The sequence below is a fragment of the Ahaetulla prasina genome, chromosome 10 (assembly GCF_028640845.1).
Source record: "Ahaetulla prasina isolate Xishuangbanna chromosome 10, ASM2864084v1, whole genome shotgun sequence".
NCBI classification, from domain to species: domain Eukaryota; kingdom Metazoa; phylum Chordata; class Lepidosauria; order Squamata; family Colubridae; genus Ahaetulla; species Ahaetulla prasina.
The window spans coordinates 2,943,450-2,971,123 of record NC_080548.1 but is presented as its reverse complement, the minus strand read 5'-3'; the positions used below and the strand labels follow the sequence as shown (position 1 = coordinate 2,971,123).

The 27,674-nt window shown below is 40.4% G+C and overlaps 1 protein-coding gene across 1 annotated transcript in view; it reads right to left on the bottom strand.

The window, feature by feature from the left end:
* The window catches only part of MACF1 (microtubule actin crosslinking factor 1), a 248,817-nt gene that overhangs the window by 184,044 nt on the left and 37,099 nt on the right, over nt 1–27,674 (bottom strand). Inside the window, exons 7-16 of the mRNA XM_058195880.1 lie at nt 23,253–23,365; nt 22,034–22,140; nt 21,269–21,388; nt 16,213–16,308; nt 15,400–15,527; nt 15,151–15,244; nt 13,661–13,815; nt 10,410–10,527; nt 5,322–5,591; nt 3,327–3,404 (exon numbers count right to left, since the gene is read on the bottom strand). Of these exons, the coding sequence (XP_058051863.1) occupies nt 3,327–3,404; nt 5,322–5,591; nt 10,410–10,527; nt 13,661–13,815; nt 15,151–15,244; nt 15,400–15,527; nt 16,213–16,308; nt 21,269–21,388; nt 22,034–22,140; nt 23,253–23,365 (1,279 nt within the window). The remainder of the gene's footprint in view (nt 1–3,326; nt 3,405–5,321; nt 5,592–10,409; nt 10,528–13,660; nt 13,816–15,150; nt 15,245–15,399; nt 15,528–16,212; nt 16,309–21,268; nt 21,389–22,033; nt 22,141–23,252; nt 23,366–27,674) is intronic.

The window sequence follows — 27,674 nt, the reverse complement described above, 5'->3', positions numbered from 1 at the left end:
TGGTGAAATGCATCAAAATGAGAACCTGAGCAAAGCAGCGCCTGAATCCATTATCTCTAGAGATGATGAGAGGAGGGCAGCTAAGAAGCCCCAGCAAAGAATCTGCTCTTAGAATAGAATAGAATAGAATAGGAATAGAATTTTTATTGGCCAAGTGTGATTGGATGCACAAGGAATTTGTCTTGGTGCATAGGCTCTCAGTGTACATAAAAGAAAAGATACCTTCATCAAGGTACACACTTGATGAAGTGTGTACTTGTGTACTTGTGGCACACACAGAAATGGCCTTTGAAGGAAGAAGAAACTGGCATTTCTGTGGCATTCTTGGCACTCTCTGAGCTGGGCTGTTCTCCTGCAGATGGTTTGTTACCTGACTAGATAACATTTTTAGTGCTATAAGAAGCACTAGAAGGAGTGCTAATACTTGAAGATGTTTATCGATAAAGGAGACTATTTGTATCTCAGGGTAGAGAGGAGCGGTCCTTGCTGCTCTCTGAGCTTGCTTGTTTTCTTGCAGGTGTTTCATTACCCAACTAGGTAACATCATCAGTGCTAGTAAGGAATGGGGTTTGCTCTCCCTTTATATTCTAGTGGCTTGCCCTGTCAGTATTGGTAGGGGGGATCTTGGAGGTTCCTTGATTGGGCTGTTTACTCTCAGCTTGTTTGGAAGTTCCTTGATTGGGATACTGCTTACTTCTTGATCGTTGGTCTGATGTTAATCCTGGAGTAAATCTATGGGTGTTGATTGCTGATGGGAAGGTGTTTGGGTCTTTTTGTTCCTTTTGGCTTGTTGATTGTCTCTTTTGCACAGTATGTAGATATTGTTTATGTCTATGTGTCTATTGATGGCCAATTTGGCAGAGCACCAGGCTTCCAGAAATTCTCTAGCGGTTTTGGACTTGCTTGGCCTACTGTTTGTTTATTTATAATATGTTTATGTATTTATTTGATTTTTATCCCCCTTTATTACTTTATAATTACTCAAAGCAGCAAATATACCTAATACTCCTTCCTTGAACGCTTATCCCCACAGCAACTTTGTGAGGTGGGCTGGACTGAGAGTTAGTTATTGGTCGAAAGTCACCCAATCAGCTTTCATACCTAAGGTGGGACTAGAACTCATCGTCTCCTGGTGATTGGCTCAAAGTCACCCAGCTACCTTTCACATTACCTAATTGTTTCAAAGTTGCCTTTTGCCTGTTTGTATAATGACATGTCTGAAGGAAAATAACTAAGCTTTTTTGTATATATTTTATTTACAGTTTTCCTTTAACAGCCAACATTTTTTTTTGTGGACAGTGTAATGACTGGGTTGACATATTTTTCCCACAGCGCTCACAGTAATAATACCATTACATATACAGAATTTTTATCTTCCAACTTCTAGCCTTAATGTGCTCAATATAATTATAATATATTCTTTTATGTATCAATCGATATTATGTTATTTTCACAATTTATGATTCAGTGTTCCACCACATTTTCAATATCTCAACTTTCTATAAATACCAATAAAACCAGTTGTCAGTAAGATTTAATCAGTCCCAAGATTATATCTCTAAATCCCCTGAATTTATAGTCCTTGAAAACTATATTTTCCAATATATTTTTTACATCTTGTTGATCATAATAATACCTTTAGATCAATGGTGGGTTGTTCCCGGTTCTGTCCAGCTCTTTAGAACCGGTAGTAAAACCAGTGGGAGGCTCCGCCCACCTGCCCTGATGTCATCATGGGTGATCTGCACATGCACAGAAGCTTCTGTGCATGTGCGCGCACGGTTCCGTTGCGAACCGGTAGTAAAGGTAAGTAGAAACCACCCCTGCTTCAGATATACCTAATCCTAGTCTTCCACCTCCTAATCTTAATATATCTGTATTTATAATAAATCCCATTGTATGTCTATATATATACTATTATTTTCCCAGCTAAACTTTCCACTTATTTCTATTGTTACTATATTGTAAAATATTATATCTCTAGCCATCATCTCTCAGCCTTTTTAGAATTTCATTATTTATTGGTTTTTTAGCGATTCTTTTATGTTTCTCTCTTGGAAACCTATATGTCTTTCTAGAATTTTTACACAGACTTTGTTCCCTCTGCCTTACCCTTTATCTCCTTCTGCTGCATCTTTTGAATTTTCCATCCATGATCCTTTCATTATTTTTGAAAGATCTTCCTTTCCCCCCCTCTATTCTGTTATAAGCTCTTAGGGTATTGTCTATTTGATTTTTTTAAAGTATTTACGAGTATTTATTATTGCTGTCTTTTCAGTATTTTTATCTGCTTTTAACTTATTTTTATCTTTTTGTATTTTATTTTGCTTTGTCCCTTCAACCACTCCTTCTAATTTCTCAGTTGTCTTCTGTATGTTATATTCATCTTTTCCCACCATTTGTTGAGAGCCTTCTACTTTCACATCTTTATCTTTAAATATTCCCATCAACTTCTTATAATTTTTTGTCGCTATTTCTAGCATTTCTTCATAGAACTTTATTGTTTCCTGGTGGGTCATTTTGTAACAATATCCCTCTAATGTCCCAATATCCCAATATCTGAAAACTCCAGAAAAAATCACTTGTTAATAAGATTATTCAAACCCAAAATTATTCCTCCAAGTCCCCAAATTTTCTATTACTTTGTGCTTTTCAGTTTTTATAATTTCCAATTTATACCTTCCCAATTGTCCAGATTTTAAAGTCTTATTTATCTTTTTTTTCTTTTGTTCCTTCAAGTCTTTCAAATCCGCTTTTCAGTGTATAGTTCCAATAGAGTTTTAGTGTTTAATTTAATTTGTCTTCTAAATCTTCAAAAAGCTCAGTAAATAAAGATCATTTTTTGGAACTTTTAACTTAGGTTAACTGTCTAACCCAGTTTCACTGCTCTGTTCACACACAGCTCCAGCACAAGATCTTAATGTCCTGGTTGTCCCAGCTTGTGACTGACCAAAAATGGCCATCGTCCCTGCTGTTCAGGAGAGCTTTCTTCGGATCAACAAGGAAATTGCGGTTTCCTCGCACCTCTCCTTTCTTCACTTCCCCTTCTTCAATTCTTCACTTCCCCTCCAGGGAGGCTTAACCCCGTAGAGTCTCCCAAAAAGCAGTTGCCATCTGCATTTTATGGAGCCCAGCAGAGTTCTGCTATTTTCCAGCTGTTCTTGCAGCAACATCAACCGGAAGTCCCCATAGCTCAACCTTGAGCTACAGAGATTCCCCTCTATTGGCACCGGCACTTCTGTTAGGGCTTCAAAAAGTTTAGGAACTTGCAAAACATTTTTAGACATCCTTTTGGCCCTGGAAAGAAATCTGCCAAAGATACTCACCATCAGTTTGCAGTACTGCGTCTCCAGTTTCCCCAAGGTTTCAGTGTAGCTAGCACGGAAATTTGAAGACATTTTACCCTAAATGGAGAAGAGGACAAAAAGGGCTGATTAAAAATAATGCTACAATAGTTGGAAATGCTCATGCTAGACATGATGTTTTCTTTGAAATTCTTCCTTTCCTCTTCTTTTCAAATTACACACTATGGAATCAACAGAATTTAATAGACAGTGCAGCTCAAGTTCAATTAGGGCAGAAGTGGGCAACCTGCAGCCCATGTGCAGCCCCTAGACCAATTTTTGCAGAACCCAGAATGTCCTTCAGGATCAGCCATCAGAACCAGTCCTTTTCAGCAATATGGGTTGCTTTTTATTTTTGCCTTCTTAAATACTCAAGCTGTAGGTGGGCGTTAAAACACCCACCTTTCAGAGTTTGTAAAGAAATAAGCAAACTCATAAATTGTTTCTAATCAGCCCAATGTTGTGGTGCTATCCAATCTGACGTCACCCTACGATGATTCTGTATTCCTCATGAAGTTCAGAAAAAGGAAAATAATGATCCTTCCCTGCTCTAGAGACCAATTTGCACTATGAAAAAGCTAACTATTTCCTTTTCTTGATTCTTTCTTTGAGGAAAAGTCCCAGCTGCTTTGTGTCTTCTCTGTCCCTGAGATAAGGACCTGGAATAAAAGCAGGCCAGGTAGGAAGATTTGCCTGTTAATTCATGGTCTCTTTCTCCAGCTCAAAGGCAACAGAATCGACTAGAAAGCCTTCCTACTCCTTCTCGTTCTTTCTTTCAACATGCAAGGAGAGTGGATGAGTTCCCACCACATGTGGAACCAGAAACCATCACACCTCATTTGAGTCTAGATCAGTGGTAGTCAACCTGGTCCCTACCGCCCACTAGTGGGCGTTCCAGCTTTCATGGTGGGTGGGCCCAGAAAAAAACATCATATATTCCTGTAAACAGACCCGCATTATTTATATCACTACCGTATTTTTCAGACTATAAGATGCACCTAGCTTTAGAGAAGGAAAGCAAGAAACAAAAACAGTTTTTTGTCTCTATACGTCCAGTTTTTGCCCTCCCTGGCATCCAGAAGCACTCTGCAGGCCAAAAAAGGGCCCATTTGGGGCCTCCCAAACCCTCTGCGAGTCCCATTTTTGCCCTCCAAAAGCACTCTGCCTTTGGCCTCCCAAACTCCCCATGCGTCCCATTTTCAGCCTCCCTGATCCTGGGGAGGGCAAAAATGGGATCTGCGAAGGCCTTCGGAGGCCAAAAACGAGCCCTTTTTTTAGCCTGCAGAGTGCTTCTAGACACTGGGGAGGGTAAAAACGGGACCCACGGAGGCCAAAAACAGGCCTGTATTTGCTCTATAAGATATTTCCACTTTTTGGGGGGTGGGGAATGCGTCTTATAGTCTGAAAAATACAGTAAATTCAGAATAAAGTTTAGAATAGAACTCAGATGCAGAAAAGCTCCAAGTTATGCAGCAAGCAATAGAAAGACAAAATGCTTAAGAGTGAGAACTCAGAGATCAGACCAGAAATTAGGTCAATGATGGACTAACGTCGAAGATGCCATCAAAAAGAACATTAAACAGACATGGAAAAAGGCAAGGTACTTTGGATATTTGCCTGGTAACAGGTGGACACAAAAGTGACATAATGGTGGCCCTACCACTAGGCTCGCCTACTCAGAGGACCTGTTGTAAGATGGAGAGGCGGACTACAAAAACCTTTTGGTTTCCAGTTGGAGCCTCCTAGTGAAAGTGATAAATATCTTTTGAAGTTGTTGCATTGGCTATCAATGGTACCCGGAGGAATAAGATGATGATGAGATGAGGTGAATACTTATAAGACCAAGAAAAAAGTGAACATGTTCTAGAGAAAATCAACCCAGCTCTGAAAACAGGACAAACATCATCCCACTTTGCCTCCCGGTGCCCTCAAAGCCATCTTGAAGTGGGTCAAATGAGCCCAGGTGGGTCTGCTCACCTCGTACATCCTGGCCTCCTTCACGCTGGAGCCCATGCCTTCCACGCTACTGTGGATCTGGCGCTGAGCCTCCAGCTGGGCTTCCACACTGGGCAAGTCATTCCCCCATTCAGATCGTTCCAGCTTCATCTGAAAGGCCATCAAAAGGAGCCACCAGTCAATGCAGGAAAAAAAATATCTGCAGTTCTTACCAAAAGAGTTCTGCTGATCAATGACATTTCTTTCTACTCTACTGTCTTTTTCCAATTGATTTTTAAAACTAAAAAAAATCTATATTTACAACATTTGCCAATAGAAAATCAGTGGAAATCTTTTCCAAATTTGCCTGAATTTTACAATAAATTGGCCAAATCATGTTTTTCAAGGCAAGCTGGCCTACTTGGGTTGTGCACCAAATATAAAAAGAACAATTAAAACTTTCTGAAGATAGGCAAAAAGAGATGATGGAGAATTTTAATGCAAAAATAAGAGAAGATATTCTTATGGCAGTTCAAGGACTGAGTAAAAAAATTGAAGGATTGGAAGTGGAAATGCAACAGATCTCTCAGTCAAATAAGTATTTAGAAGACGAAATGAAAGGTGTTCAGAAAAAAGTGGATCAAAATGAAGATCAGGTTGTGATATTACAATATAAACTTATGGAAGGAGCTCTTAGAATTCGTGGTATGCGAGAAGAGCGTGAGAAGACTTAAGAAAAATTATATCAGAAGCATTGGCTGAATTTATTGAAGCGGACCCCAAGAGGTAGCTTACCAAATTGATAATATATATAGAGTTAATTCTTGGATTGCAAGACAGAGAAAGCTTCCTCGGGACATTGTGGTTTATTTTGTGAAAAGGACTATGAGAAATCAAATTCTGCAAGTTTCATATCAGACAACTTTAAAAATTGGAGAACAGGAGTTGAAGGTGTTGAAAGAGATTCCTTCAAAGATGTTAAGAGACAGGAAGGAATTTGCTTTTTACACAAGAACTTAAAAAACATCAGATTCAATTCAGATGGGAGGTGCCAGTTGGACTGACACTATTCTATCAAGGAAGGAGACATAGAATTGACACTGTTTTAAAGGCAAAGGATTTTCTTTCTACAGTTTTGTAAGTCGAAATAGAAGTGATAGAAAACTTCAAGAGACTCAAGAAGGCGTGGTGACCCAAGAGCCTTTATTGCTGCCAGTATTAGAGGAACCACAAGAGCAAAGGGTGACAAGAGGAGCCCTTAAGCGTAAAGAAGAGCAACAGTCTCAAAGTAAAGTCAGGATCCCATTATGGAAGCTGTGGGAGGAGCTAGACGGAAGATACCGGAGGAGGAGCTTCCGTTGTCTGCTTCAAAGCTTCAGGAGGCCAGTAATGGCAAATAGAATCTTGTCATGGAATGTTAATGGCTTGAATTCAGCTCAGAAAAGAAGGAAAATATTTCACTACTTGAAACAATTTAAAAATGATGTGATTTGTTTGCAAGAGACACATATAAAATTATCAGACCAAAAATATTTAATTAATTCAAAATTGGGTAACCATTTTGTTGCATCAGCTTTGGAAAAGAAGCATGGAATTGTTGTATATATCAGGAAGGATATACCAGCTAAGCTAATTGAGGCAGATATTCAAGGAAGATTTATTGCTATTGAACTGGTGATAGATGCAAAAAAGACTTTGTTGATAGGTATTTATGCACCTAATCAGCAACAAGAAAAGTTTTACAAAATGTTACATGAGAGGTTGACCCTCTGGGATTATAGTTCGTTTATTTTATTAGGAGACTGGAATGGAGTAATTGATACAAGAAGGGATAAGAGAACCTCCTCCAAGAAGATACCTATACATGCAAAATTACCAAAATCCTTTTTTGAAATGATGGAAGACTTTGAGTTTAGAGATATATGGAGGTTACGGAATCCAGATGAGAGAGATTTTACTTTTTTCTGATAGGCATCAATCTTTTCACGCATTGATTTTATTTTAATTTCTAATGACTTGCTTTCTAGGGTGAAGAAAACGAAGATATTTCGAGGTGTTTAACTGACCATACCCCAGTATGGATGGAATTATTACAAGGGAAAAAAGGTGGTAGAACATGGAGGTTGAATGAAAATCTGTTTAGATATGAGGATAATGTAACTTATTGTAAGAAACAGTTAAAAGAATTTTTTGATTTTAATATGTACAAAGGGACACCTATAGGAACTGTGTGGGAAGCCAGCAAAGCGTTTATTAGAGGATATTGATTTTATTTGGACAACAGGCAAAGGAATAATAAACAAAGGCAGCGTAGATATTTGGAAGAAGAAATTCAAGGAAGCAACAGTTATTAATTCAAAACCCACAAGATCATAAACTTAAAGAGGCTATAAAATATTACAGAGTCAATTTAATATGTTAATGGCAGACCAGGTGGCAACGAATATACAATATGCTAAACATAATACCTTTTGTAATGCAAATAAACCTGGGAGATGGTTGGCATATAATTTAAGGAAGAAACAGAAAGCACGTGTCATACAAAAATAGAATATAAAGGTAAAGAGATATACCAACAGGATAAAATTAAAAGGCATTCTCAGAATTTTATACTGCACTATATGCAAAAGACAAAATATTGGATAGGGACATTTATGATTATTTGAAAGATTATAAGGTGAATATTCTAACATTAGAACAGAGGAGGAGCTGAACCGGCCGATAGCTACTGGAGAAATAGTGGAGGCAATTAAACAATTAAAATGGGAAAACCCTGGTACAGATGGTCTTACAGCAACTTATTATAAAAACACAGGATGAAATATTAGGCCCACTTAAAGAATTATTTAATCAGATACAATTAGGGTGGGAATACCCCGTCATGGAAAACATCTTTTATTTCACTGATACCGAAGAGGAGCAAGACTGCTCTAAACCTGGTAACTATAGGCCGATTTCACTTTTAAATAATGATTATAAGATTTTGTAAAAATAATAGCAAATAGATTAATGTTAGTTTTACAACAAAGAATTCATACTGATCAATCTGGTTTTATAAAAGGGAGGCAGATGAGGAATAATGTTAGACAGATTATTAATATATTGGAATATTTGGAAAGAAGAATACTTCAGCGGCACTTATTTTTTTGGATGCAGAGAAAGCCTTTGATCGATTGCATTGGGATTTTTTATTTAAATTAATAGAGAAAATGCAATTTGGAGACTGTTTTATTAGAATAATTAAAGCGATTTATGGAGAGCAAACAGCACAGATTATAGTAAATGGTAGTTTGACAGAAGTTATTAAGATTGCGAAAGGAACAAGACAGGGATGTCCCTTATCACCATTATTGTTTGTTTTGACTCTGGAACCATTATTAGATAAAATACGAGAATTAATGAAAATAGAGGAATTAAGATTAGACAATATGAGTACAAAGTTAGAGCTTTTGCAGATGATGTAGTGGTTACGTTAATGAATCCTATAAATTCAAGTAGATTTTGTTGGAAGTAATTGATAAATATGGAAAGGTATCAGGATTTAAAATAAATCAGAATAAAACAAAAGTGATAATTAAAAATATGTCTATACAACTGAAACAAAAACTAGAGGAAATGACAGGATTTGAGGTAGTAAAAAAGGTTAAATATTTAGGGGCCTATATTAGCTCATCGAACAAGAAACTTTATAAGAATAATTATGACTTGCTATGGCAAAAAGTTCAGAATGATATGAGTGGCTGGAAGAAATTGCAGTTATCCCTATTGGGAAGGATTGCGGCTATTAAAATGAATGTGTAACCTAGATTTTGTTTCTGTTCCAGATGATACCTATAATTAAAAAGGATAAAAATTTGGAAGATTGGCAGAGTGGGATTAATAAATTTATATGGCAGGGTAAAAGGCGAGGTTAAAATGAAAATAATACAGGATTCACGGGAAAGAGGTGGTTTAAGAATGCCTAACTTTAAACTATATTATGAAGCAGTAACCCTTTCAGTAATAAGTGACTGGTTTAACTTAACAGAGGAAAGAATTTTGAATATAGAAGGTTATGACTTGTTATATGGATGGCATGCGTGCTTATTTTATGGAAAAAGTGGATAGGGCTTTTAAGAATCATGTGTTGAGAAGTGCTCTTTTGGTCTGGAATATATATTCCTATAAATTAGATTACAAGATTTCTATATGGGCGAGCCCTAGACATGCAATAGAGAATATAAATATAGAACAGAAACAGGAAATGATTACATATAAAGAACTTTTGTATGCTGAAGGAGGTAGATTGCAATTAAAATCTTATAATCATTATTTAAAAGTGAAATCGGCCTATAGTTACCAGGTTTAGAGCAGTCTTGCTCCTCTTTGTATCAGTGAAATAAAAGATGTTTTCCATGACGGGGTATTCCACCCTAATTGTATCTGATTAAATAATTCTTTAAGTGGGCCTAATATTTCATCCTGTGTTTTTATAATAAGTTGCTGTAAGACCATCTGTACCAGGGTTTTCCCATTTTAATTGTTTAATTGCCTCCACTATTTCTCCAGTAGCTATCGGCCGTTCAGCTCCTCCTCTGTTCTAATGTTAGAATATTCACCTTATAATCTTTCAAATAATCATAAATGTCCCTATCCAATATTTTGTCTTTTGCATATAGTGCAGTATAAAATTCTGAGAATGCCTTTTAATTTTATCCTGTTGGTATATCTCTTTACCTTTATATTCTATTTTTGTATGACACGTGCTTTCTGTTTCTTCCTTAAATTATATGCCAACCATCTCCCAGGTTTATTTGCATTACAAAAGGTATTATGTTTAGCATATTGTATATTCGTTGCCACCTGGTCTGCCATTAACATATTAAATTGACTCTGTAATATTTTATAGCCTCTTTAAGTTTATGATCTTGTGGGTTTTGAATTAATAACTGTTGCTTCCTTTGAATTTCTTCTTCCAAATATCTACGCTGCCTTTGTTTATTATTCCTTTGCCTGTTGTCCAAGTAAATCAATATCCTCTAATAAACGCTTTGCTCGCTTCCCACACAGTTCCTATAGGTGTCCCTTTGTACATATTAAAATCAAAAATTCTTTCAACTGTTTCTTACAATAAGTTACATTATCCTCATATCTAAACAGATTTTCATTCAACCTCCATGTTCTACCACCTTTTTTCCCTTGTAATAATTCCATCCATACTGGGCTATGGTCAGTTAAACACCTCGGAAATATCTTCGTTTTCTTCACCCTAGAAAGCAAGTCATTAGAAATTAAAATAAAATCAATGCGTGAAAAGATTGATGCCTATCAGAAAAAAAAGTAAAATCTCTCTCATCTGGATTCCGTAACCTCCATATATCTCTAAACTCAAAGTCTTCCATCATTTCAAAAAAGGATTTGGTAGTTTTGCATGTATAGGTATCTTCTTGGAGGAGGTTCTCTTATCCCTTCTTGTATCAATTACTCCATTCCAGTCTCCTAATAAAATAAACGAACTATAATCCCAGAGGGTCAACCTCTCATGTAACATTTTGTAAAACTTTTCTTGTTGCTGATTAGGTGCATAAATACCTATCAACAAAGTCTTTTGCATCTATCACCAGTTCAATAGCAATAAATCTTCCTTGAATATCTGCCTCAATTAGCTTAGCTGGTAAATCCTTCCTGATATATACAACAATTCCATGCTTCTTTTCCAAAGCTGATGCAACAAAATGGTTACCCAATTTTGAATTAATTAAATATTTTTGGTCTGATAATTTTATATGTGTCTCTTGCAAACAAATCACATCATTTTAAATTGTTTCAAGTAGTGAAATATTTTCCTTCTTTTCTGAGCTGAATTCAAGCCATTAACATTCCATGACAAGATTCTATTTGCCATTACTGGCCTCCTGAAGCTTTGAAGCAGACAACGGAAGCTCCTCCTCCGGTATCTTCCGTCTAGCTCCTCCCACAGCTTCCATAATGGGATCCTGACTTTTACTTTGAGACTGTTGCTCTTCTTTACGCTTAAGGGCTCCTCTTGTCACCCTTTGCTCTTGTGGTTCCTCTAATACTGGCAGCAATAAAGGCTCTTGGGTCACCACGCCTTCTTGAGTCTCTTGAAGTTTTTCTATCACTTCTATTTCGACTTTCAAAACTGTAGAAAGAAAATCCTTTGCCTTTAAAACAGTGTCAATTCTATATCTCCTTCCTTGATAGAATAGTGTCAGTCCAACTGGCACCTCCCATCTGAATTGAATCTGATGTTTTTTAAGTTCTTGTGTAAAAAGCAAATTCCTTCCTGTCTCTTAACATCTTTGAAGGAATCTCTTTCAACACCTTCAACTCCTGTTCTCCAATTTTTAAAGTTGTCTGATATGAAACTTGCAGAATTTGATTTCTCATAGTCCTTTTCACAAAATAAACCACAATGTCCCGAGGAAGCTTTCTCTGTCTTGCAATCCAAGAATTAACTCTATATATTTTATCAATTTGGTAAGCTACCTCTTGGGGTCCGCTTCAATAAATTCAGCCAATGCTTCTGATATAATTTTTCTTAAATCTTCTCCACGCTCTTCTCGCATACCACAATTCTAAGAGCTCCTTCCATAAGTTTATATTGTAATATCACAACCTGATCTTCATTTTGATCCACTTTTTTCTGAACACCTTTCATTTCGTCTTCTAAATGCTTATTTGACTGAGAGATCTGTTGCATTTCCACTTCCAATCCTTCAATTTTTTTACTCAGTCCTTGAACTGCCATAAGAATATCTTCTCTTATTTTTGCATTAAAATTCTCCATCATCTCTTTCTGCCTATCTTCAGAAAGTTTTAATTGTTCTTTCAATATTTTCCTCAAGACTTGGTTCAGATCCCTTCTTCCAGAAGGCTTTAAAGGTTTAGCTGCCATTCTGTCTTCAAAAGAATCAGGAATTCAAACTTAATAACTCTCCTTCCCTCCTTTCAGTATAAAAAAACTCCGTTTGTAACAATCCACAAGTAACGCTGCTTCATCGTACTAAAAAATTTTTACTTTCACTTTTAGACGCCATTTTAAAAGTCAATTAATCAAAGACAAAGAAAGGTTTCAAGTTTCAAAAAGGGAGTCGGTACTTGCCGTGCTGATTCTGCATCAAAGTTCGAACGCTTGTGAAATTCCCGTCTGCTTGGAATATCAATCAATTTAATAAGCCTTCTAGAGCAGAAGCGACATTCCTCTCCTTTTCCCTGATAAAAACAGGGGCGTGCTGAAGTTGGAAGGAGTGGAATTCGGTGGGGTCATAAATCCAGGAAAATTCGCTCTTGAGAGCAAACCCCCTGTCAGACCTGCCACTCTTCCACAATTCTGATAACCTCTTTCACCCAGAGATTATGCTAAGCTCAGTGAACAGTGATTTATTTTCTGTTTCACTGACTTTTACAATCTTCTAACACGGAGTGCTAATCACACAAAGTATTAGTACCACTTTTAAAGCCTTAGTAAGGCCACATTTGGAATACTGCATCCAGTTTTGGTCACCACATTACAAAAAAGATGTTGAGACTTTGGAAAAAGTGGAGAGAAGAGCAACTAAGATGATTAAAGGACTGGGGGCAATAACATATTAAACTAATCAAAGAGAGAAGAAACCTGGAACTAAGGAGAAACTTCCTAACAGTGAGGACAATTAACCAGTGGAACAGAAGTTGCCTTCAGAAGTTGTGGATGCTCCATCACTGGAAGTTTTTAAGAAGAAATTAGACAGCAACTTGTCTAAAATAGTACTTGAGTAGGGGGTTGGACTAGAAGACTTCCAAGATCCATTCCAGCTCTATTCTGATTGACCGATTGAAGGGCAAGGTTGGAAGAGAATCACACGCACACAACTGCAAACACAATGCTGGAAACTTTCTGACCTTTATTTATTTATCCCATTTATATGACCATCCATCTCATAAAAAGTCTCTCTGGGTAGCATACAACAATCAATAAAACAACTATATATATAAAAATGCTAATTATTAAAATATAACATTAAAACCATGAAAAAGTCCTTGACCTATGACCATGATCAAGTCCAGAATTATGGTCATAAGTCACAATTATAAATTGAGACATCACGTGACCAGACATGCCTTAGTTTGTGTGCTTTATGTTTTTGGGTTTTATTGGGGTGCAGATATTATAACATTTGTACTTGTGTGAGAGCAGCGCAGTATAAATTCAATCACTGAATCAGTCAGACGGAGACTTACGGGGCATATCCAATTTTTACAAGGTCCTCAAACTGGCCCAAGACCAACCATCCTTGGGAAGAAAGAGAAGACCCCCTTTATGCAACTTTGTTTCCCAACCGTTTTACGTGCTCTTAATTGCTCCTTTCTAAGCTCAGCTGCCCATGAACATCACTCACTTGAAGACCAGCTCCTCCAACTGGTAATAGTTCTCATCCCGGAGTATCTGAACATCTGTCTGCAGCTGTCGGAGGAGTCCCTCACACTCTTGGAGGTACATGAAGACGTCGGATTCATACTGCACTGGCTGGCCCGACTCCAAGTGGGCTTCATCCTGGCAAGAGATAATTTAAGGTTATTAATTCTTGTTGTGGTCCGTCAGCAGCCTATGGAGCTGGCAATGGAGTCAGACAGCAATGGCCAGGGCCATCATGGAATGAGGTGCGGACTCCAGAGCCTCCAGAGACTGATAGTAGTGAGGCAGAGGAACAGAAGGAGCCTGTTCCTAATGCACGCATGAGAAGAGCTGCCAGAAGGCAAGAGCAGCTCAAACAAAAAGGACAACTCGGGAGTAGGGCCAAGAGATGATTGACCCCTCCCAGAAGGCTTACAACAGACCAGCACCGGCATTTGAGCTTTGCCAGAAAACAACGTTGGTAGCTTCATCTTCTGCTTTGTCTACGTTTTGCCTTTATTTTTGTGGCTTGTGAATGTTTGCCAAGAAAGGCCTTTGGCAGTTTGCCTAATTGGACCAAGGTTTATGAGAGAACTGAGGAATTTGTGTTGGGAGGCATTTGTTTTAATTTGAGTTGAACGATGCTGGGAATGAAGTAATTCTCAGCTGTTCGAATAATATTTTTTTCCCCACAGACTGAGTTTTTTACTATCTACTTGGGCCTGGGTCACAACAATTCTCTTTCTGTGATGCACTTTGAGGAAGATGCCAAAAACCTCTGGCAGAGGAGCTGTACAGTTATGAAAAGGGAATTGATCCTAAAAAAAAAGAGTACAGGATTTCTCCTCTGTAAGATGTCAAAGGCCAGAGCATTTCTTCACATGTAGCAAGAAAGGCTGCAGTAACAATAGCACTTAAGACTTATATACCACCTCACAGTGCTTTACAGCCCACTCTAAGCAGTTTACAGAGTCAGCCTCTTGCCCCCAACAATCTGGGTCCTCATTTTACCGACCTTGGAAGGACGAAAGGTTGAGTCAATCTTGGGCCAGTTAGAAACTCCTGGAGTGAGCAGTGAGTTAGCTTGCAATACTGCATTCTAACTACTGTACTACCACAGCAATGGTTGATAAAGGCAAGACAGGAAAGTGTAAGTGGAACAGGAGAGACAATGGCACAGCAGGAGGAGGAGAAGATAACCAGAAGATGGAAGGGAAAAGAGCAAGAAGCAATGTATCAATGATGGAAGCCTAAGGGAAAGCACAGGGGCCAACGATGGAGCAAGAGAAACTTCACCAAGGTCCTACCAGCAGGAAACGACTGCAGGCAGACAAAGCAACTTTGAGCTACAAATTGTGAAATGTCTGACAATCCAAGAGCACGGGGGACTGTTTCAAAGGCCCGTAACCAAGGCTCGTGGCCCCCAGAGACCAAAGGTGAGACTATTCACAGTGGCTGCGAGGGAGGGAGGGAGGCCAAAGAGCAGAGACTTACGGCCTGCAGCGTGTTCCTTGCCAAGGTGAGTTTTTCCTCACAGCTGAGGGTCCCGTTCTGAATCTTGTTTGCTCTCTGCAACAGCAGCTCCAGTCTGCAAAATAAATCTCAGTCACTATTTCAAAGAGAATGGATGAGTCTCTTCTTTTTCTAAGTAAAATAAAGGATATTTATGTTTAGCTTAAGCAGGCTTCACAACACAGAGAAAAAAACCTCCTCAACCCTCACACTGCCCAGCACGGGGATCACCTTTCCACAGCCGGTCGCAACAGCTTCTCACGCTCCAGCATCTCTATGATCAGCTTTCCCCACTCTTCCTCCACATCGTTGGGATGGTAGCCCTGTGGCAGCTTCAGGCGGCCAAATTCAATCCAGACCTGGATTCAGACAACAGAGGAGGAGGAGCCGTTTCTCCTGAGCCTGACCACAGGATGCACCCTGTACAAAGAGGTCCTCTCCTGGGCTTTCAGACCCAAACTATTCCTTCTTTTGTCCAGGTTGAGGCGCAGCAAATGAGAATTCCAGGAAATTCTCCTCTGCGACAACAGTATTTTATCCAACAAATACTGTTTGGACAAAATTTAGAGTAAATTTAAATAATTTAAGGCACAGTAGGCACAGTGTAAATTCACTGAGCTGCATTTGAGCTAAATTTCAATCATTTCCATGGAAAACAACTAGGGAGCAGTCGCCAGAGATCAGGCCTAGAGAGAGGTGTGAATGTGATCACGGAATTTGGCAGCAGCCTACTTGGGGCAGGAAAAGGACCTGATCCACCACAGTCCATAATCTTCCACGCCTCCCCCAAATGGTCTTCCCAAGAAAACTGCTGCTGGCCCAGCATATTTAGCACTAGAGAATTAGAACAGAGACTTTGTTCGTGCTATAAAACTTCACAGGGGGGAAAGCTGAACTCAGTGCTTACTTGTAACTGACACTCATGTGCCAGATTTAAGGGAATGCAGAACTGAAATTCTGTGCCATCCATTGAAAGTCAAGCCAAGTTGGTAATTTTCAGTCCTTCTTTTAAGATACCCCAATACATCTATGCAAGTTTCTTACCTCCAGCAATTTGTATAACTCTTCAATGCTTCTTTTTTCTAACTGTTTTGTTGGGATTTCTGTTTCTTTAAAGTGGATATACTGGTTATAAAGTGCCTGCAAAATCAGAGGGTTTATCCATGAATCCTCTTTCTTAAAAAAGGCAAGAAAGATAAAAATAAAAAAAAAAGTTGGGGGGAAATGCATCGTATTTTGATCTACAAAAGAAGTGAGATCGTAAAGGGAAGCTTCCCTACAGCTCCCTTCTTGCTGCCAATGCTGGTGCTGCCTCTTGATTATTTGGGCCTGTGTTGACTTCCTGGCCTCCTCACAATCTCTCACAGAAAGCCAGATGGAGGCCTCATTCAGCAGAAGGCAATTTCCCAGGATCTTTTCCAACTTTTAGTTTCCTTTCTGCAATCCTGAGGCCTGCCTATGCTTTGTTGCATTCCTCTGGACCATTCTTGTTCCTGACTCTAAACTCACAAGAACTCACATCCCAGGAAAAAATCCAGGAAAACAGAGGCTCACAACTATTTGCTAAAGCAGCGACTAAGCACTTTGAGAAAAACTTCAGAATTGAAAGAAAAAATTAAGGGGAGAAAAGCAAAAAAAAAAACCCAAAACCTATTAAAAATACAGAAAATTGGACTTTCAAACTGAGCTGGCATTGTTCTGGAAAGGCATTTTTAAAATACTGGAACTATTTACCTAAAAAACTATCTGAGAGTGTCATCTGCTGACGAAAGGAAAGGTTTTATGCACATATATTTTATGCACCTACGATGTGACTATTGGAGATTTAAATATGAGAATAACAATTTTTTCATTAAAGAGACCCCTGAATACTATGATAAAAGATTGAATGCATAAAGGGGATTTAAAAAGGTTCTGGAAAGCTTTTGGGATTATCTAAAGGAACAGATTGATTAACTATGGAATACAAAAATTGTGAACATTGAATTATTTGGGGGGGGGAGTGACTTTAGGCTTGAATATATGGTTTTTGGATTATTGGACAAGAGCAGGACTTCTTAAAACAAGACGAGATGCTCTATCAGTAGGAAATGAGTGGAATTTGGGAAGAAATGGTGTTGATATTTCAAAGCATCAAGGCCATTCTGATAAGAAACCACAAAGAGATTAAGAACTTAATGCATGGCATGGAGGAAAAACTGGGAAATATTATACAAAGGACAATGAGTGATCATGACACCCAGGAAAAGGAGGAGCCAATTGAAAGAGCAGATGAAAAAGCAGAACAGATTAACCAGCAAACAAAACAAGATGACAAAAAGGAGACAATAACCAAAACAACAATGACTGATGAAATAAACCAAGGGGAAAACATTTTAAGAGATTTAAAAAGGAGATGCAGGAAGACATTTTTGAAAGGGAGACGGGCAGAGGTAGATATTTTGGAAGCTAGACAATCGAAAAGGGCAGAGATGGGACAAATGTTTAAAATGAATAGTTAGGACATAGATACAGATAGGGATAAAGATCCAAGAGAGGAATATGGGAGGCAAGTTAAAAAAATGAACAATTAAAGATTTAAGGCAAGAGACGACAGATAGAAAGGAATTGTTCTTAAATATAATGGTGGCTTGATTAAAAGTTAGAATAGGGATAGAAATAAGAGAGAGGGGGAATATTAGTATACACATTTTTATGCAATTAGATAAAAGTAATAATAAGAGGGAAGATTAGAAATTGAATGATGGTATTATTATGTATGTTTAAACAATATTGTGATTGGCATTGGAATAACGTATTGAAACATTGAACAATTAAATAACAAAAGTCTATAATTTAATACAAATATGTGTATTAGCACTAGAATTACATAAGTCTGTGGAATGTAACAAATATTTATTTTTTTATTTTATTTTATTTATAGTTTAATTTCTATACCGCCCTTCTCCCGAAGGACTCAGGGCGGTTTACAGCCTTTTTAAAAACACAAATAGTACATAATATAAATAACAAATTTAAAACAAAATATTAAATAGGCCTAATTTAACTAAAATGGTCATAGACCGACATAAAAACCCTTAAAATTTTAATTAAAATGCACTCAGGCTAGTCCCACGCGATTAAATATGATTAATATCCCTATTTTTATTTGTACTAAAATGTATATGTAGATAGGGATAAAGATCTAAGAGAGGAATATGGGAGGCAAGTTAAAAAACAAACAATTAAAGCTTTAAAGCAAGCAAGAGATGACGGATAGAATCCCTTCTTTAAATATAATAACGGCATGATTAAAAGTTAGAACAGGGACAGAAATAAATGGGGGGAGATTAGAAATTGAATTATGTATGTTTAAACAATATTGTGATTGGCATTGGAATAACACTGAAACATTGAACTAATGAAAGTTTATAATTTAATACAAATATATGTATTAACACTAGAACTACATAAGCCTGAGGAATGTAACAAATATGATTAATATTATTTTTTATTTCTACTAAACTACAACACACTTTAAATGGGGCTACCCTTAATGCAGATAATGTAGAAATTGCTGTTGGTACAGAACCTACAGCCAGGCTGTCAGGTAGGGAAATCTGCTTCCACAGAGCAATGCCCATTGTTGTACCAGTTACCAGGTAATTTTCAGGATTCAATCAAAGTCGTGACTATACAGCCTCACATGGCCTGCTGCCAGGACACATCAGGATCTGCCTTATTATGTCTGAGGCTGCCTGCCCAGTCCAGATAGCTAAGAGATTCCCACCACCACAAAAAGACATTTTCTGTAGTGGTCCTTATATGTGGATTCATATGCCGCCCTCCCCTTCTGACATTTCAGAGGTGCTGAAAACTTTTTCTTCTTCTTCAAAGGGCCTTTCACTGCAGTGTGGAATTGTGGGCAACCACCTGATTTAAAACATTTTGATGTTTTAAGGTAAGCATTAGATGACACAGTGCATCCCCTAAAGTCTGGGGACTGCAGTGGCCTATAAAATAAACCACCAGAGCCAACCCTTCCTGGCACTTAGCTTTTCAGAATTTTTCAGTTGCCAAGAGGAGCAGAAGGGTGACAACTCCCCCCTCCAAAAGACACACATCCCCCTTCCTCATATCCAAACACACCACTAATCCTGCTGCCTCTCACACAGTTTCATCTCTCTGCCTCTAGTGACCCAGACGGAAGCCCCAAAGGAAAGGAGAAGTGGGAAGTTGTTCCCCTCCACAACCACAGTCTTCCTGATGAGACTGTCATTCCTAGAGGAAGACCAATGCCCTGCCTACTCCCCACGGTTCCAATAGCAGCGAATAACCAGAAGTTTTCTCCCTCATGACCAACCACTTTTCACTACTCCAGAGACCAGCTGTCTGTAATTGGGGGCACTTGTGTTTGTTCCCGTGCTGTAGCCCAAATAGAGACTGCACATCAGAAAACAGAGATAAAAAGAAATTATTTCTAAGACCCCTCCAAAACAAAAAGCGTGTTACTTCCGGAGCTGCTATAATTGGACGTGGAGGTTCTTTTAAAAAAAAATTGTCATGCTTTTATTACTTTATATACTATAATATAATATAATATAATATAATATAATATAATATAATATAATATAATATAATATAATATAATATAATATAATATAATATAATATAATATAATATAATATAATATAATATAATATAATATAATATAATATAATATAATATAATATAACATAACAACAGAGTTGGAAGGGACCTTGGAGGCCTTCTAGTCCAACCCCCTGCCCAGGCAGGAAACCCTACACCATCTCAGTCAGATGGTTATCCAACATTTTCTTAAAAATTTCCAGTGTTGGAGCATTCACAACTTCTGCAGGCAAGTCGTTCCACTTATTAATTGTTCTAACTGTCAGGAAATTTCTCCTTAGTTCTAAGTTGCTTCTTTCTTTGATCAGTTTCCACCCATTGCTTCTTGTTCTGCCCTCAGGTGCTTTGGAGAACAGCCTGACTCCCTCTTCTTTGTGGCAACCCCTGAGATATTGGAACACTGCTATCATGTCTCCCCTAGTCCTTATTTTTATTAAACTAGACATACCCAGTTCCTGCAACTGTTCTTCATACGTTTTAACCTCCAGTCCCCTAATCATCTTTGTTGCTCTTCTCTGCACTCTTTCTAGAGTCTCAACATCTTTTTTACATCGTGGCAACCAAAACTGGATGCAATATTCCAAGTGTGGCCTTACCCACACATTTTCTGTAATTTTCCACATTATAAAGTGGCACTAACACTTCACGTGATCTTGATTCTATCCCTCTGTTTATGCAGCCCAGAACTGTGTTGGCTTTTTTAGCAGCTGCTGCACACTGCTGGCTCATATCTAAATGGTTATCCACTAGGACTCCAAGATCCCTCTCACAGGTACTACTATAACGAACATAACTCAATACTTTCCTACTTCGCCCTCATCAACAATCCTGTGAGGTGGGCTAGGCTGAGAAAGAATGATTGACCCAATCTCCCAGTTGGCTTTCATGCCTAAGGAGGGACTGGAACTCGCGGTCTCCTGGTTTCTTGTTTGTTTGTTTTTCTGTCAAGTTTTTTTCATTTATATGTAAGTATATATAAGTATTTTGAATACAGTGTATTGTCCGGGCATACCATTTTACAAAAGAAAAAAAAAGATAACAGGAGACACAGAATATTATTTAACATGTATTTATCAATGGTTAGAGATAAGAGGTAGAAATTAGATGAAGAAAAGGTATTGTTGTGTTTAAGTAAAATATGAACATTGTTTATAATTATATGTATGCTAATATATTTAACAGGAACATAAATAAGCAAATATAATTATAGATATGGTTAGAATTTTTTGTTATATTACTATTATTGCTAGCAGTATATGCGGTCTCTTGATTTCTAATCTGATGTCCTCATCACTGGATAACTGACACTCTGAGTCGGGATGCAATCCACTACTGTGTTCAACCAAGGCCACAGAATCAACCACAGTTGTACTGTATTTGGGATAGAAGGGAGCTTCCACAAATGACTGTGCAGCAACTGAAATCAGGAGCTAATTCAGATCTGATAAGAGGAAAACTGGCTAGAACTTACCTTGAGCTTTACAGGGTTTTGGGGAAAAGATTTGTCAGACATCTGTATCGTATGCTGCTTGATCCAGGTGATGAGTGTTTCTACACAGGTTTGATATTCTAACCACTTTGTGTCCACTTCCTACAAGAAAAAGGGGAAATCAAGGACACTCAAGTGACCCTGGATGGAGAGGAAACACCAGGCAAAAACATCCAGCTGAAGAACAACCATCAAAAGAAAAAACAGACGTTGTTCTGTTCAGCTTTGCAAAATGGCTCAAGGCCTGTGTCAAGGCTCCAATGCAACCGAGAAATGGCTGGGCAGGACAGGGTCTCAGTACCGGAAGAAGCCAAAGAACAATCCTCACTTCCTAAAAACTGAGTTTCCACCAAGAGGCAGTAAGGAAGAGGATTGCATAGAAGCACAGCTGACTTTCTAAGCTGACATTGGCCAGTTCAGCCAGATCACAACTGCCAATTCCCTGCCAACACATCTCACACATAATATAAATATGAGAAAAGTTGAAGCAGGACAGCAACTTTTCCAATAATCTTCAATTCAGCTCTTAAAAGAATTAGAAACACAAACTATCAGTTCTTTTACTGTACAAGCCCACTATTTGTATTTTATTTGACCAAAGGCCTTGGCTATCGTATCAGTTCATTGCCTGTTTCCTTACAGGTACACAGTGACATCATTCACTTGGAAACAACAGTGCTAAGAAGTTGCAGAAAAGCAAAATGTTGAGTGAGCCCTCCAGGCTGAACGAAGGGTAGCAAAACTTACAGTGGCACTAATTCCTTCTCCTCCCTCAGGGACTTTGGGGAAGGCATCATAAATTGAAGACACATAAGTGATTACAGATTTTTCATCTGGTGAAGGGACATCAACATCTGAAAAGAAAAATGACTTGCATCTAAAGCTTTTTCATGACAGCATTACTTTGCATTTCATGTACGGGAATCAAAATTGTGGTGTGATCTACCATAAATATAAATTCTCTTATGAACCATGAAGATATTATTTTCTCTTGAACTCTTCTGCCCTAAAGTGGTGATTTTTTACATAAAATGAATAATTTTCTCTCTCCTTCTTCAGCAAAGTAATTAAGAACAGAGCTCTTACCATCTACAATCTCAAATTGCATAGCTTATAAGAAGCTGTATGATGCACTGTTCAGACCAGAACTAAATGTAAGCCTCAGATTCTACAGGAATCAGTGTAGATCTACCGTATTTTGGGTGTGTCTTATACACCAAATGTAGCCCTGCCCACCCACTGGCCCCCACCCTTTGGCCTCTGCCTCCCAGCAATTTACCTCCTTGCAGCAAGCTGCAAGAAGAAACAGCCCATTTCAGCTTCAGCACAGCCTAATTAGCACAAGCTGATTGTCCCTTGGATCGGCCTCCCGACTCTCAGCTGTTTCAGGCTGCAGGGATTGCCATGGCCTCTACTGCTTGCTGCAAGGAGGTAAATTGCTGGCAGCAGATTTTTTTTTTCTTGTGCTAATCAAGCTATGCTGAAAACGAAAATGAAAGTAAAGCAGGCTGTTTGCTGCAACAATTCCTTTTTAATGGAAGCAAATTCTTAAAAGTGCTTTGGAAATCAGTAATGCTAGATAATAGTAATATAAGCAGTCAACATATAACCACAATTAAGCCCACAATTTAGGTCATAAGTCACTGCTTTGTTATACAAGGCACCCATGTGATCTCATCTCACTCAACAACTACAATCCTAGCTCCTTCCCCCACTGCAGTTGTTAAGCAACCACACGGGGGCATCTTAGGCTGTTGGGGAGACCCTGGAAAGCCCTACATCCTTTGGTTAAACTTCTCAAGCAACCTCATAATGCTGAGAATCTACCTGACTTGGAAACATGCTGCAGTGTTGTAAACCTAGTTGGTTTGGTCACTTCAACATCTAAACTCTCTTGCCTTCCAGGGCCCAACTTTCTCAACTTATCTCCACCAAATGCAACCTCCCACCAATGTTCCCTCATCACCTTCTGCATCCAGCAACCTGGTGACACCAAGCCGTTCAGCAATCTCAAAGGCCTGCTCCAGGTTCTCTCGGTTGCTTTGAATATAAACTCTCTCCATGTCCACAAGATCTGGTCTGTAGGAAACAGATGAGCCAAACTATGACGACTCAGCATTTGCAAGCAAGTGGTACACATCTCCTAAAGGAGAAAAGGAACAGCCTTGTCCACCTGGGGACGCACGTTACCAGAAGGCCTCTGTGAATGTAGAGGATTGCAAAGAGATGCCCGTTAATGGTAAACTTCTGAGGAGAGCGTACTGAGAAGGCCAGCATGCTGATGGCATCCTTCTCTAACAAGGAAGTCCTCCTTGAGTAAAGGCAGCTCCATCCTCCTTCTTGAAAAGCAAAGGTCTCCTGGGGAAGATCTGTGAGGTCCTCTCACCACCTCATATAAAAATTATCTGATTTCCTAAGCACCCACCTCCCAAATCCCTGCAATCAGAACAATTTCCAAAGTTAAACCCTGTCTTAAAGTGGAATCACTCTAAAGTTTCACAGTATGCAGGGATTCTAACCTTTCTCCCTTATGGCCCCTAGGGGCCCATTACATGTCATCTTTTTATGTCATCTTTTATGTGGTCATGCACTTTTATTCTCCACTTCTTGGATTATCCTCATCCTTTGAACAATTTAGGACCACTTTTCCCCCATTTCCAGATCATCACACTTCTACCCGGCTTGTGACCTACCATGTATGATTATATCTATGCTTTACCATCTGAAAGACTGGTTTGGAACTGGATTTTGCCATCTTATGTTCCCGAGATGTATCTGAAGACCCAACTTCTCAGTTTGCGAGATTCCCCCCTCTTGCGAACATGGCCCTCTACGCTATCGAAGGCCTACCTTGATGACGGATTTTGGAATCCCAAGAAGTGGCATGCGGCAAAAAAGAGGCTTAGGGGTTTTTTAAATATGTGTTTTATTAAATTTTTAAATAAGCCATTTATGGAGAAAGAGGGTGGGTTGAGTGGGGGGGGGACACCCACGGGGGTTAGGCTTGTCCCTGCTAGGGTTCCTGATTTGGAGGTCTTTGATACGGAGGTAGCGGAGGAGGTTAAAACTCAACCATTTAAGGGCTTATCTATTGGCACGGTACGAGGGAGGGGCAGATATAGCGGAAGCGGGGGCTCATATCATGTACGGGGAGTACGCTCTCGCTGTTTGCGAGCGATTGCGGCTCCGGGCCCCCAAGCTTGTCTCGTTTCCTGGGTGGCTATGTCCCCAGGAACCTGGACCTTCGGTTGCTGCTATGCAATGCCAGGTCCGTCGTAAATAAAGCCCCCCTCATAGCCGATCTTATTCAGGGGGGGGCGGATCTGATGGGCATTTCGGAGACCTGGTTGGGCGCAGAAGGGGGGGTTCCCCTGGTTGAGATGTGCCCACCATGTTTCCAGGCATTCCATCAACCGAGGGCCCAGGGTAGGGGTGGGGGGGTAGCAGTTGTTATTCACGAGGGTCTAGAACCGAGGGAGGTCACTGTCCCACAGCTAGCCGGTTGTGAAACCCTTCTGGTTAAGTGGGGTGCAGGTGGGCATGCTGGTCACGTACCTGGCTCCTTGCTGCATGGCAGCAGCCCTGCCCGAGCTGTCAGAGATGATAGCCGGGACGGCGATTGAGACCCCCAGATTTATGGTTATGGGGGACTTCAACTTGCCGTCGGTGGGCAAATCGTCAATGGCAGTTCGGGAGTTCATGGCTTCCATGGCGGCCTGGTCCCACCCACGCTGGGGGTAACACGCTGGACTTGATTTTCGTCTTGGGACAGTGGCTAAATGATCTGGATTCAGGGGAATTAATTGTTAAACCCTTGTCATGGTCAGATCATTTACTCCTTCAGCTAGACTTTCGAACCGCTGCACCCCGCCGCAGGGAGACGGAGCCGGTTCGATGGTTCCGTCCCAGGCGCCTGATGGACCCGGAGAGGTTCCTGACGGAGCTTGGGCCGTTTCCTGGGGAATTAGCCCACGACTTGATCGAAGAACTGGTGGCTGCCTGGGAAGGGGCGGCCGCCGGGGCTTTAGACTGCGTCGTGCCTTTGCGGCCTCTGACCCAGCGCCAAACTCACACAGCTCCTTGGTATAACGAGCAATTGAGGGAGATGAAGCGCCGGAAAAGAGTGTGCCTGGAGGTCCAGCCGTACCGAATCTGACCGAACACTAGTTAGGTCTTGTATTCAGACCTATCTAGTGGCGATAAAAGCGGCGAAACATACCTATTTCTCCGCTCTTATCGCATCGGCAGATAACCGCCCAGCCACCCTGTTTAGGGTGACCCGCTCCCTGCTCTCGCAGGAGGCTCGGGAGGACCCCTTGCAGAGGCGTGCTGAGGATTTTGTACAGTATCTGTCCGATAAAATCGCTCGGATTCAGGATGGGCTGGACACTGATTGGATAGATCCGGGCGAGAGGACGGGGACAAGACTTGTGGATATTATTTGGGCTGAGTTCGATCCTGTGACTCCTGATGACATGGACAGGTTGTTGGCTAGGCTGAATACCACCACATGTTTATTGGACCCGTGTCCCTCCTGGTTGGTACTGGCCACACGGGAGGTGACACGAGGCTGGCTCCTGGGAATTATCAATGCTTCCTTGTTGGAGGGCACTTTTCCCGCCGTCCTGAAAGAGGCGGTGGTGAGGCCCCTCCTCAAGAAGCCTTCCTTGGACCCAGCTGTATTGGCGAACTATCGTCCAGTCTCCAACCTACGCTTTTTGGCGAAGGTTGTTGAGAGTGTGGTGGCATATCAGCTTCCCCAATACCTGGAGGAAACTGTCTTTCTAGACCTGTTCCAGTCTGGCTTCAGACATGGTGACAGCACCGAGACGGCTTTGGTCGCGTTGGTGGATGACCTCTGGAGGGCTCGGGATAGGGGATGTTCCCCTGTCCTGGTCCTGTTAGATCTCTCAGCGGCTTTTGATACCATCGACCATGGTATCCTGCTGCGGCGGTTGGAGGGATTGGGAGTGGGAGGCACCGTTTATTGGTGGTTCTCGTCCTATCTCTCTGACCGTTCGCAGACGGTGTTGGCAGGGGGGCAGAGATCGACCTCTAGGTGCCTCACTTGTGGGGTGCCTCAGGGGTCGGTTCGCTCACCTCTCCTGTTCAACATCTATATGAAGCCGCTGGGTGAGGTTATCCGCGGTTTCGGGGTGGATTATCATCTGTACGCTGATGATACTCAGCTGTACATTTCCACCCCGAACCACCCCAACGAAGCTGTCGAGGTGATGGACCGGTGTCTTGAGGCCATGCGGGTCTGGATGGGGAGGAAAAGGCTCCAACTCAACCCTACCAAGACACAACAAGCTGTGGGTTCCGGCGTCCCGGTACAGTCAGCTTACGCCTTCGCTGACTGTGGGGGGTGAGGTTCTGACCCCCAGGGGAAGGGTGCACAACTTGGGCGTTCTCCTGGACGATCGGCTGTCTTTAGAAGAACATTTGACGGCTGTCGCCAGGGGAGCATTCTATCAGGTTCGCCTGATGTGCCAGTTGCGCCCCTTTCTTGACCGGGCCTCCTTACGCACGGTCACTCATGCCCTCGTTACCTCTCGTCTGGACTATTGCAATGCTCTCTACATGGGGCTCCCCTTGAAGAGCACCGGGAGGCTCCAGCTAGTCCAGAATGCGGCTGCGCGGGTAATTGTGGGAGCATCACGTTGCTCCCATACAACACCTATCCTGCACGGCTTGCACTGGCTGCCAGTAGCCTTCCAGGTGCAATTCAAGGTGGTAGTGCTCACCTTTAAATCGCTCCATGGCTTAGGACCGGGCTATTTACGAGACCGCCTTCTGCCACCGATAGCCTCCCAACGACCTGTGCGCTCCCACAGAGCGGGCCTGCTCCGGGTGCCATCAGCCAAACAGTGCCGGCTAGTGACCCCCAGGGGGAGAGCCTTCTCTGTGGCAGCACCGACCCTATGGAATGAGTTACCTCCAGGATTACGCCAACTTCCCGACCTCCGTACCTTCAAGCGGGAACTGAAGACTCTGCTATTCAATCGGGCGGGACTAGCCTAAATATTTATTTTAATTTAATATTTTAGTTAACTTAATTTTAATTGAATTTTAATTGTATTAATCTATTTATAATTTTATATTCTAAGGGTTTTATATCGGTCTCTTGACCGTTTTAGTTTAAATTGGCTGGTTAAATATTTCATTTTAAATGTATTTTAAATTTGGGATTTGTATTGTGTACCTATGTGTTTTAAATAAGGCTGTACACCGCCCTGAGTCCTTCGGGAGAAGGGCGGTCTAAAAATCTAATAAATAAATAAATAAATAAATAAATAACCAAAATTTGCCTATGAAAATTACATCCGTTTTCATTGTTATATTCTCAATGATGTTGATTGGTAGCTTTGAGATTTTAGTCCACAGA